This window comes from Coenobita brevimanus, chromosome 25, assembly GCF_032717465.1.
Source record: "Coenobita brevimanus isolate Jiangsu-jjx chromosome 25, ASM3271746v2, whole genome shotgun sequence".
Lineage (NCBI taxonomy): Eukaryota > Metazoa > Arthropoda > Malacostraca > Decapoda > Coenobitidae > Coenobita > Coenobita brevimanus.
In genome coordinates this window covers 13,948,036-13,960,672 of record NC_136978.1, presented here as the reverse complement: position 1 = coordinate 13,960,672, position 12,637 = coordinate 13,948,036, and the positions used below count along the sequence as shown (strand labels likewise).

Below are 12,637 nucleotides of genomic sequence, written 5' to 3'. Positions count from 1 at the left end.
TCATTTCACTCTTTAATGTCCTTTATTGGTGTGAATAGGGTGTTAGGAGCTATGCATGTGCAGTAGGAAGGTGTTTTTCTGAGTTAGGCTAGGTTAGGGTCCATAAGTACCAGTCCAGGAGCCAGTCACCAGAATGTTTATTATTGTATGAACCTACTTCTAAACCCTCATTTTATGATTCTTTTGCATTTATTTCAGTCATTTATGTGCCTTATTGGTGTGATTTGGGTCTTAAATAGGTGCTATGCATGTCCAGAGGGAGTTGAATAGGTATTTCTCTGAGTTAGGGTCCATAAGTACAAGTCCATAAGCTGGGGCCCAATATCCGGACAGAACCATTATCCTGACCTACCTATGGCTCTATTACGTCGGATATTGGAGTGATTACTGTACTTAAAATTATGGCACTACAGTGTCATGTAATCAAGTTTGGTAAAAGTGGAAAAATACCTGATTGGGATTATAAGTTGGGAAATAAAACACTACACACATCAGAAAGAGAGAAGGACTAGGTGTGATTATCAATAACAGACTATCTCTGGCTGATCACGTTGGTGAGAAGGAGCGGAACATGTACAATATACTCTGCTTGCAAATATGAGAATAGCATTCACATACATAAATAAGACATGCTAAGAAAGATAATAACATCATTCATCAGACCAACTCTGGAGTAGGCATGAGTAGTCTGCAGCCCTCTTCGAAACACATAGATAAGATTGAAAAAGTTCAGTGGGCCACTACAAGATGGGTACCAAGCTTAAGGGATCTAAGCTACAAAGAAAGACTAGAAAAACCTAATCTACCTACACTACAGGAGAGAAGGAAAGTGGAGACATGATTATGCTATATAAATGCATATCACGGAAGGAGAAAATAGACATAAATGGTTACATTACCTGTAGGGTTGCATCAGCAAGGGGACACTGCAAAAAACTGCATAAAAAGGGAGGCAATAAAGACGTAAGGAAATTTAGTCTCCCAAATAGGGCAATTGATCAGTGGAGTGCAGTACCGAATGAAACCGTGTGTGCCAAAACAATTCATAAATTTAATGATATATACGATAAAAATGGTTTAAGACACGGGACAGTACGAGCTTGACTCATTCCTGTAAAGATACAGTTAGGTAAGAACACACACACACACACACAGTTTGGATTTAGAAGTGGAAGGTCATGTTTTTCCAACTTGTTGAGTTTTTACTCAAGAGCAGTAGATGTGCTACAGGAGAGAGATGGTTGGGTGGATTGTGTGTATTTAGATTTGGAGAAGGCCTTCGACAAGGTACCCCATAAAAGACTAATGTGGAAACTAGAGCATGTAGGAGGACTGAGAGGGAACCTCCTGGAATGGATGAGAAACTTTTTGAGAGACAGACAAATGAGGACAGTAAATAAAGGAGCCTGTGGAGTCACGTGGAGAGACAGGCTGACGAATGAGGATATAAAGGAGCGTTGTGGTGTGGATGTGGATGTGATAGGAAGCGTTATGAGGAACACACTGAGATGGTTTGGCCATGTGGAGAGGATGGAGGGTGAAAGACTGACGAAGAGAGTGTATGTGAGTGAGGTGGAGGGGGGAAGAGGGAGGGGGAGGCCGAGGATGAGATGGAGGGATGGGGTGGAGAGGTATATGAGAGAGGGGGGTGTGAGTTGGGAGCAGGGCAGTGAAATGGCGGGGGACAGGGCGACTTGGAGGCAATTTGTTTGTGGCCACCTCAAACGGGATTGAGGCGTCTGGCAATAGATAGATAGATAGAAATAAAGGATAGGTTGTCTGGATGGAGGAAAGTAACAAGTGGAGTCCCACAAGGCTCGGTGTTGGCACCAGTAATGTTCCTGATTTATGTAAATGATATGGTAGATGGAGTGAACAGTTATGTAAGTCTGTTTGCTGATGACGCAAAGATCTTGAGGAAGTTAGAGGTTGAGGAGGATTGTAAAATGCTGCAGGAGGATCTGGATAGGATATACGAATGGAGCCGGATGTGGGAAATGAAATTTAATGCAACAAAATGTAAAATATTGGAAATGGGTAAAAGTACCAAGAGGCCATCATTGAATTATTTGATGGTTAATGAACCAATCACAATAGCGAGAGAAGAGAAAGATTTGGGAGTGCTGGTCCAGGACAGTTTGTCACCTGAAAAACACATTAACAAGGCAGTTAGAGAGATGTATAAACTCCTGACTAATATAAGAGTATCCTTTCATTATATGGATGAGATGATGAAAAAATTGATAGTGGCCATGATTTGCCCCAGGTTAGAATATGCAGCAGTAGTGTGATCCCCACACAAAAAGAAAGATATAAACAAGATTGTGTCCAAGGCCTGGAGGGGCTGGGTTTACGATGGAAGAGTTGAGAGGTAGGATGGGACTGGAGTGTGTTGGTGTTGTGATGAGGAGAGGTAGATTGAGATGGTTTGGACATGTGGAGAGGATGGGGGATGATAATTGGGTGAGGAAGGTGAGAAGTGTTAATATTGGGGGTGGAGTTATGAGGGGTAGACCGAGAAAGACATGGGACGAGGTCATTAAGTGTGACCTCAGGGTTAAGGGACTGAAAGGGGAGGCTGCAGTGGATCGTGCAGCGTGGAGAGCCACCATTAGGTGACCAAGGCCGACATGTGCAAGCATGTTGAAGCCTTTAAAAATGAAACGAAACGAGAGAATACAAAGAACAGCAACCAAAATGGTCCCCAGTCTGGCAGATCTGTCGTACAGATAGAGGTTGGAAAAGCTGGATTTGCCTTCCTTAGAAGAAAGGAGAAAGAGAGGAGACATGATTGCAGTGTTCAGGACCATGGTGGGAGTAGAAAAAATTGACAAAGAAGATCCGTTTTTATGGGATAAGAGAGTAACAAGAGGACACAGAATGAAGCTGAGGAGACCAAGCTGCTTGAAGGATATCAAGAAGTATAGTTTTCCTTAGATGTATAGACCTGTGGAATATTCTGGACAAAGAGATCATCCAGCCTAAAAATTTAAACGAGTTTAAAGCTAAATTTGACTTATTGAGAAACAGAGAAGGGACCCCATGAGCATAGCTCATTTCCTGTATATCACAATTAGGTAAACACTCTCTCTCTCTCTCTCTCCTTGGTGTAGCATACATCAGTGTCATTTAAACAACACATCACAAACATTAAAGTTTAAATAAATTAACACCAAGACTCAGCGCCTTGAGGTCACTTGCCCATACAACATTTGGACACAACAAAGAAACCCACCACCACAGTATACAAACAATATATGTGTTCAGTGATGAATTGTGCAAGCCCTACTTGGGCTCCTGACCTTACTAAAACACACTACAACACTCTACAGACAAACAAAATACTCAACACAAACATGCACAATAACACAAAAAGATGGCTGGCAAACTACTTAGCAGGCAGGTGTGCACACGTAACATTTGCTGGTCAGTCTTCTAACATCAGAAACTTCACAAATGGTGTCCCCCAAGGATCTGTTTTGTCCCCTACACTCTTTAACCTATACATGCATGACGTACCCACACCCCACACACCACAGATACACATAGCTTCCTATGCAGATGATATAACACTTACATGTACGCACCAAAATGCAAACACAGCTGCACACATCATTCAACCGTACCTCAACACACTACATGAATTGTTCATCACAAACAGGCTCAAAATAGCCCCAGCCAAATCTACAGTGACTCTTCTCACAAACTGGACAGCAGAACACAGTCACATCCCACACCTCACCATAAACAACACTGCCCTACCACACACACACACTATCTATCTATCTATCTATATACCTAGGCTGCTTCCCCCAAGGAAAGGGAGGTAGCCGAGACAGGACGACTCACTCTCCATTTACTCATCCATTCAAACACATTCATTCGCATCTTAGCCCCACACACACACACAAAATCCTTGGTGTAACATACAATACATCAGTGTCATTTAAACAAGACATCACAAACATTAAAAATAAAATAACACCAAGACTCAGTGCTTTGACGTCACTTGCCCATACAACATTCGGACACAACAAAGAAACCACCACCACAGTATACAAATAATACATATGTTCAGTGATGAAATATGCAAGCCCTGCCTGGGCTTCTAACCTCACCAAAACACACTACAACACTCTACAGACCATACAGAACAAGGCTTTAAAAATAATCACAGGCTGTCCAGCTACTACACCCACAGACCACCTACATCAAGAAACCAAAGTCCTCGAAGTCAAGATCATCTAGACATGAGAGGCACCCAAATTCTTGTTGCAGCCTCCACAAACACTACATGGCAGCACATCCACACACACCAGGGTACATCAAAACAACACCCAGCACACGATATCATACACAAATACTGTCATCTCTTCCCCCCCTGCCCACCTCAAACCAGCTTCCAGAATCATATCCATACTCAAATCACTCGTCGCTTCATCCATACTCAAATCACTCGTCGCTTCATCCATACTCAAATCACTCGCTGCTCCATTCAGTCACTGCATGCACGGCCTCCTGATATCCACCCTTCTGAATCCTATCTCCCTTGTGAGGACAGGGTCCACCTGGCCAGGCTGAGATATGAGCATCATCCAGCCCTCTTTAAATTATCAGAAGAGGCTGGATGACTCCGTTGCTGATGCCTTTCCAGGATGTAACACAGCACCCCGTACTATTAAGTACATTATGGAAGACTGCATTGCACACAGTCACTATGCCAACAACACAATATACACTCACTGAAAGCTTTGTGGGAAAGCCCGGTCTCGGCCATCGCCTTCCTAAGGGACTCAGGGCTGTTCGGCCAGACTGCCCAGGGAACAACTACTACTTCTACCACCTGAGCCCAGTTTGATTCAGGAAGTCATGGTGTCTGCAGATGGTCCGTTGCGTTCGCCCCAGCCCTCAACTTCGCGTAGTGTTACCAGGAAAAGAGGTGCTAGAGGTCGTATTCCACAGAAAAGGAAGTATGCACCTACTAGTGACAGCAGTTCTAGTGATTCTAGTGTGGAACATACTGTAAAACCTTCAAAAAAACAAGCCAGCACACCACGCTCCAACACGAACCCGCCTATGTTACACCACTGTGACCTTCACACACACATCAACTACCCCCTCTAAAAATGTGATTGAACGAATGTAAATAAGTGATAGAAAGTAGGTGTAAGTGTAAGTGACTAAAATATAAGGAAAATGAAAGGGTCAGGTGTTAGCTATGAAATACCTTTAGTTGAGTTTAGCATTATTTACCACTCTCTTCTTAAAAATCAGGACCAACTTGCCTACCCCCATGGTTCTGTGCTCCTCATGGGGCAACATAGGATTTGATGATGGGTGGATGGATGAACTGAGTAGTTTTTCACAGTTTAACAGTGCACTGTTTCATTTTATAATGTTTGTAAAATAATGATTCTAAAGTGCTAAGTGAACCATTCAAGGTAATGCAAAGAAAGTGATGCATATAGTGGTGCGTGGTTGGGAAGTGAAGTGTGGTGAGTGACGACGTGGGTGGTGTTGCATGATGGACAGCTACAGCAATGCAGAAAACACCAAAAATGGCATTGCTTCCACCTCTCTACGGCATTGTAGGAGCATCTAAACATTTATTGATGTGCTCATAGGTAAGAAGAAAGGTTTCGCTTTCTTGTGCATTTTTTTTTTCTTGTGTATTAATATGAAAATTATTGCATTGAAAATGGGCAACTTTTGTGTGGATTGCCACAACAAGGATATCGCTCTTGCCACAGTAACCGCAGCCAAGGGGTTAAGAGTCTTGCTAATATACAGTACCTAGCCCATATTGAGGAAATTCATTGGGGGTGGTGAGCTTCATGTAGTGGAACATCCATGTAGTTAACTACAGTACATGAGAAAGGTTTATGAAACAGAGAAACAGTTATCAATACTGGACACATAATTATGCTTGGATTAAGTTTTAAAATTAATTCAGAATATTTTTTAGCAATCAGAAATATAATTATTGTATCTATATATTGCCGGACGCCTTAATCCCGTAAGGGATGGCCACAAACAAATCACCTCGATGTCGCCCTGTACCCCGCCATTTCATCCCCTGCTCCCAGCTCACACCCCCCACTTTCATATACCTCTCCATTCCATCCTTCCATCTCATCCTTGGCCTCCCCTTCCCTTTCCCCCCCCTCCACCTCATTCACATGCACTCTTCACGTCAGACTCTCACACTCAGTTATAATCATTATAATATGCAAACCTATAAAAATTTTGTGTGAACTTATAATTTGCAGCAGTACTAGAAATTATATTAAAATAGCTTTTCCCTAAATTATAATTATTATCAAGAGCTTAGTGTGAAAAATCATAGGTGAATTATGACTTTTAAAAATCTGTTGTTGCATATCAGAAACAAAAGTAGAAATCTGTAGATTATTTTATCATAAATTCAAAATAAATGTAAGTATAATTTAAGCTGAATTATTCATAATATTCCCAGTCTGGAGGGTTATTATTTTTCAGGGAGGAAAAATGTCTCCCAACAGTTGAAAGAATTGCTTTAAAATAAGTGATTACTTCATCCAGATGGAGCTAAGAGGTTCTAGGGTATGGGGTTGGCATCCCCTCTGGCAGCAGGCCTGTGTACATTTCTGTGAATCTTTTTGGAAAACATTTTTCACTTTTTGAAAATTATTATTAACCCCTAAAGTATTAATCTCATCGATCGGACTTTTTGCGCAATTTCTTAAAAGGACGAGCAACACCGATCGTGCAACATCCACAAAAAACTGGCGGTACCTGGCTCCACCCCAACTGTGACGCAGATGGCTTCTAACCAATCAGAACTAAGTGTTGGACACACTGGAGGGGGAACCCAGGTGGTGGGGGGTGTACCCCCCACCTCCCTCTCACCACATCCCTATACTCCACTACTTTGTTGCTACCCTATCCCCCACCGCTCTTACCACCACCACCACCACCTCCACACCTTCCTCATGCATTCCTCCCCTCCCATGTGGATCCCCCCATGAGTGGGGGAGGATATTTCCCCCCTACTCTCCCTCCATGTCCCCATACTCCACTGGGGCCCTTCCTTTGTGTCTTGTGGTGGTCTCCTCCCACCCCTCCATCCCCATACTCCTCCTCCTGGCCTTACCACCTCCCTCCACCACCCTCAACCCCCCACCCCAACCCCCCACCCCAACCCCTACCCTCACCCCCACCCCCTAGGACGCAGTATCTTTACCCCAGCCTCGAATATTGTGTATTTTTTACGCTTTATGGCACGTGTTTTTGAATCATTACCTGTAATTTATTCGTGTCTTTGCATACAGATATGTCTTTATTCGAAACCCACTCGAAAAAGAAATTTTATTTTATGCCGACGCATGCAAACATGCTGGAGCCTTCAAAAATGAAAAGAAACAAAACGAAAACTAGCTAGATTTGACAGCTCGGAGGGGAGGGGAGGAGGGAGAGGAAAGGGGGGAGGGGAGATTAGGCGAGGGGAGGGAAGGGAAGGGAGGAAAGAGGAGGGGAGGGAAGGGAAGGGGAGGGAGGGGACTGGAGGTATGGGGAGGGGAGGAAAATTTTTACTATTTATCATATTTTTATTGGGGGGTTCATGTCCATTTTCCCTAGCTAGATTTGACAGCTCAGCGGGGAGGGGAGGGGGGAGGGGAAGTTAGGCGAGGGGAGGGGAGGGAAGGGAAGGGGAGGGAGGGGATTGGAGGTATGGGGAGGGGAGAGAAGGGGAAGATAATTTTTACTATTTATCATATTTATTGGGGGTGTTTGTCACCATTGTATTTTTTTCTAAGCACATTACAGTGGTTTGTAACATCAATACATAAAAAAAAAAAAAAAAATTGATTTTGGTGATTTTTGTACCTATTTTTGTGAAGAAAACATGTGCGAGCGGCGTATTTTCTTTCTTGCCGGGGCTGTGACGGGTAACTATTATAAACTTTGACGGGCCATAGCTCGGTAACTATTGGGTCTAGGAGGGTGGGGTTTGCGTTTTCAGGTGTGTAAATTCAAGCTCTGTAAATCGGGCATAAAACTTTTAACCTTTGAGAAAGTCGAAAATAGGCCTGTTTTTGCATCCTGGGGGGCAGTCAAGGCTGGAGAATTGCATACCCTAGGGGTTAATCAGCATGAGATAAAATCTTTGATTGCCTACATTTCTCACTTTTTAAATATGACTCTGAAGATGGGATAAGGTACTGTATTTCCAAAAAGACGGCCATGATGTTTGTGTTCTGCCTGGTGATCCTGTTCCTTTTATGTCTGCAGTTTCCACACCTGAAGTCCCTAGCTGAATATCAGTCTTATTAGTATCATCCAGTTGACTATGGTTGGAAATGTGCAGTACTGTATTAGAATCAGAGTATACTGTACTTTAAATGCCTATGTTTTATAGCTAGTTGCACAAATACTGTTCAGTATATTATAATGTTTTATAGCTAGTTGCACAAATACTGTACAGTATATTATACCAGCATCTTCTTTTCTCATTCATTTTATACAGCATTTTGAAGTTTGTGTGCTAAGAGTGTGAATTTTAATTTGCAAAATGCCACTGTAGGTAAACCAGGGTTTACACACAGGTCTCCTGCAACCATTAGACTTGGATGGAGCAGTAGGGTCTGCATCGACCTTCTATGAACAAGATGAGCAGGTATACGACATTTTGGCTGAATTGTGTACACACCTGGAGACCCGAATCACTCCACATGCTACAATGATGTACCCTCGCCTCCTCGCGGGTATTTCACGCCTGCATAAGGAGATGCTAGTTCAGCTTTACCATGAAGTCGGTGCGGGGAGGATCTGTCCACAGCACCAGAAGCTTCGGTTAGTCTCAAGGATTTTGTGTGTGTGTGTGTGTGTGTGTGTGTGTGTGTGTGTGTGTGTGTATTTACCTAGTTGTATTTACCTGGTTGTGATATACAGGAAATGAGCTACGCTCATGGGGTCCTGTCTCTGTTTCTCAATAAGTCAAATTTTGGTTTAAACTCGTTTAAGTTTTTAGATTGGACGACCTCTTTGTCCGGGTTATTCCACAGGTCTATACATCTATAAGGAAAACTATATTTCTTGATATCCTTCAAGCAGCTTGGCTTCTTCAGTTTCATTCCATGTCCTCTTGTTACCCTCATATCCCATATCCCATAAAAACAGATCTTCTCTGTCAATTTTATCTACTCCCATCATGGTCCTGAACACTGCAATCATGTCACCCCTCTCTCTCCTTTCCTCTAGGGAAGGCAAATCCAGCTTTTCCAGCCTCTCTCTGTACGATAGATCTGCCAGACTGGGGATCATCTTAGTTGCTGTTCTTTGTATTCTTTCAATCTTGTTTATATCTTTCTTTTTGTGTGGAGACCACAGTACTGCTGCATATTCTGACCTGGGGCGGATCATGGCCACTATTAATTTTTTCATCATCTCCTCATCCATGTAATGAAATGCTACTCTAATGTTAGTCAGAAGTTTATACGTCTCTCAAACTAACTTGTTAATATGTTTTTCAGGTGACAAACTATCCTGGACCAGCACTCCCAAGTCTTTCTCTTCTCTTGCTTTTGTGATAGGTTCATTACCCATCATATAATTCAGTGATGGCCTCTTGGTACTTTTACCCATTTCCAATATTTTACATTTTGTTGCATTAAATTTCATTTCCCACTTCTGGCTCCAATCATGTATCCTATCCAGATCCTCCTGCAGCATTTTACAGTCCTCCTCTGCCTCTACCTTCCTCAGGCTCTTTGCATCATCAGCAAACAGACTTGCATAACTGTTCACTCCCTCTACCATATCATTTACGAAAATCAGGAACATTACTGGTGCCAACATAGACCCCTGGGGGACTCCACTTGTTACTTCTCTCCATCCAGACATCCTGTCCTTTATTACTGTCCTCATATGTCTGTCTTTCAGAAAGTCTCTCATCCATTCCAGGAGGTTTCCCTTCAGTCCTCCTATATGCTCTAGTTTCCACATTAGTCTCTTATGGGGTACCTTGTCGAAGGCCTTTTCCAAATCTAAATACCTGTACACACAATCTACCCAACCATCTCTTTCCTGTAGCACGTCAATTGCTCTTGAGTAAAAGCTCAACAAGTTGGGAACACATGACCTTCCACTTCTGAATCCAAACTGACCATCAGCCAAAATATTCATCTCTTCCAGATATTTCATCCATCTGTCTTTCAGGATTCTCTCGCACAATTTTGCAGCCATGCTGGTTAGGGACACTGGTCTATAATTCAGGGGTTCTTCCTTGTTTCCTCCCTTATAAATTGGTACCACATTTGCCCGTTTCCATTCTTGAGGCACTTTCCCCTCTTCCAGAGAACCTACAATAATGAAACCGTGAATCTTATCTGCCAGTTGTTCTCTACATTCCTTCAGTACACAATTAGAGATTCCATTTGGTCCTGGGGCTTTACTTACATCTTGAGTTTCCAGAAATTTATACACTTCCTGTACTTCCACTTTTATATCTTTCATCACTACATATCTAGTCACACCCTTCCCTCCCACAAACTCGCTTTCATTGATGAAAACTGACTGGAAACATTTGTTCATTATTTCATCTTGCATTGCCGCATCTTTATAGACCTCTCCATCTACTTTCAGTTTGTTGATTCCTTCCTTTTGTTTCAATTTGCCATTGACAAATCTATAAAACAGTTTGGGTTCATCCTTACATTTGTCTATTATACAGACCTTTTTCAAAGTTCCTTTCTTCCTCTCTACGTATCCTTGTATATTCATCTCTACAGTAGTTCTTTTTTATTCTTCCTTTGTTCTGTTAGTACCTCTCTTCCAGTTGTTCCATGCCATGTCCCTCTCTTTTTTTTTTGCATCATACACCTCCTTTTAAACCACTCTTTTTCCTGTTTTCTTTCCCTCTTACTCTTGGCACATATTTTTCCACTCCCAAATTATAGAGGTCTAGGAAGATTTCCCACTTCCTCTGTATCTCTCCTGTTTCTCTGAATTTTCTCCAATCTGCATTTTCAAAGAATTTTCTCAATCCTGTAAAGTTTGCTTTCCCAAAGTTGTATCTTCCCTGCCTATAAAGCTCTCGTCTCTTGCACCACGTTCCCTATTATCATCTGGAACTCAGTGACCACATGATCACTTTTTCCTATAGGATAGTGATATTTCAAGGATTCTGTGTGTGTGTGTGTGTGTGTGTGTGTGTGTGTGTGTGTGTGTGTGTAGTACCTGTTTACCTATTTGTGTTCTACAGGATTTTAGCTGATTTTGTGTTGTCCTGCATCCAGTGATATAACTATCCAACTTTGCTTTGAAAGCATAGATATACTTTCACAAACCACATTTTAATCTAAATTATTTTATTTGGTTACACTTCTGTTTGGAGTTCGTGTCTTTTATTTATAACTATGTCCTCTTGTTCTCCCCCTCATCCCATCATTTATGATATAATCTTCTCTGTCAGTGTTCTCTGTGCCATGCATACATTTATACATCATTATCATATCTCCTCTTTTTCTTTATTCCTGTAAGGTAGTCAATCTTTCCAGTTCCTCTTCATACTGCAAATCCCTTAATCTTGGTGTCATTTTTGTAGCTGCTTTTTGCGCCTTCTCTGATTTGTTTATATGTTTCTTTAGATGGGGGAGATCACACCATGGTAGCATATTCCAATCTTGGTCTAATTGTCATTATCAGTTTACCTAGCTTTTCTTCACTCATATACAGTGCACTTGCTAGGTTTGGGAATGTACTATAGTGAATAGAAGTTTTGCAATACAAAGGAACAATCCTCTTTAAGGAGTTCTGTGATTTTACTGAGAGTTTCCCAAGCCCTGGCAGTGAGTGATTGCCTGCATATGCATCTCCTCAGTCACTTGTTAATGGCCATCACCGATGTGTTTGACGTCATATCCTGTGACACTTTGTGTTGTTGTGATCTCACGCTCACAGGGTTTCTCTCTTGAGTCTCTAGTTTTTGTGTTGTGTACTGTGTTTCACAATAACATAATGAGTGACTGCAGTGCTGAGGGTTCCAGGAAGGGCACAGGTACCCGAGAGTACTGTAAAAGTGTGAGTAAGTAAGAAGAAATATTGTCTGGAAGATAAGCATGGCATGCTAGCCATGCTGGACAGTGGTACTAGAACATGTGACATTGTGAAGCATTTTAACTGCCCAGAATCAACAGTGCAATCAGTTAAAAAGAACCGTGATGCAGTGAGTGTAAGTGGTGGCAGGGAGCAGTGAAGAGGCAGTTGGTAACTAACCACTGCTCTCAGCCTTGGAACTCATCTTCAGGCCACATCAAGCAGTTCAGCCTGTGTGTCAGTGTTAGTAAAGTCTCTGCTAGTACAGTTCAGTAATATAATATATGTCTGTTTAACCCCTACGCCGCAGGGATGTTTTCGCTGTTCCTTGCGCCTCCCGCAGGGATATTCGCGCTCCGACTGACTCTTTAAAAATATTTGCCAAAAATCAGTTATTAGTCCTAGAATATTATAATTATATATGCATATGGCACATACCTTCAGCTTTCTTCTGGGATGTTTATTGAGCCTTTATCGACAACCGTAGGACTTGTGGAGACTTCTGAAGTTGGGTAACAAAGTCTCCACTTTACACTTCCCGACACCCCGTAATATGATTACC

At 42.2% G+C, this 12,637-nt stretch overlaps 1 protein-coding gene across 1 annotated transcript in view; it reads left to right on the top strand.

The window, feature by feature from the left end:
* LOC145393722 (uncharacterized) overlaps positions 1 to 12,637 on the top strand; it is an 848,279-nt gene that overhangs the window by 40,556 nt on the left and 795,086 nt on the right. Inside the window, exons 6-7 of the mRNA XM_080267765.1 lie at positions 8,586 to 8,791; positions 11,941 to 12,060. Of these exons, the coding sequence (XP_080123891.1) occupies positions 8,586 to 8,791; positions 11,941 to 12,060 (326 nt within the window). The remainder of the gene's footprint in view (positions 1 to 8,585; positions 8,792 to 11,940; positions 12,061 to 12,637) is intronic.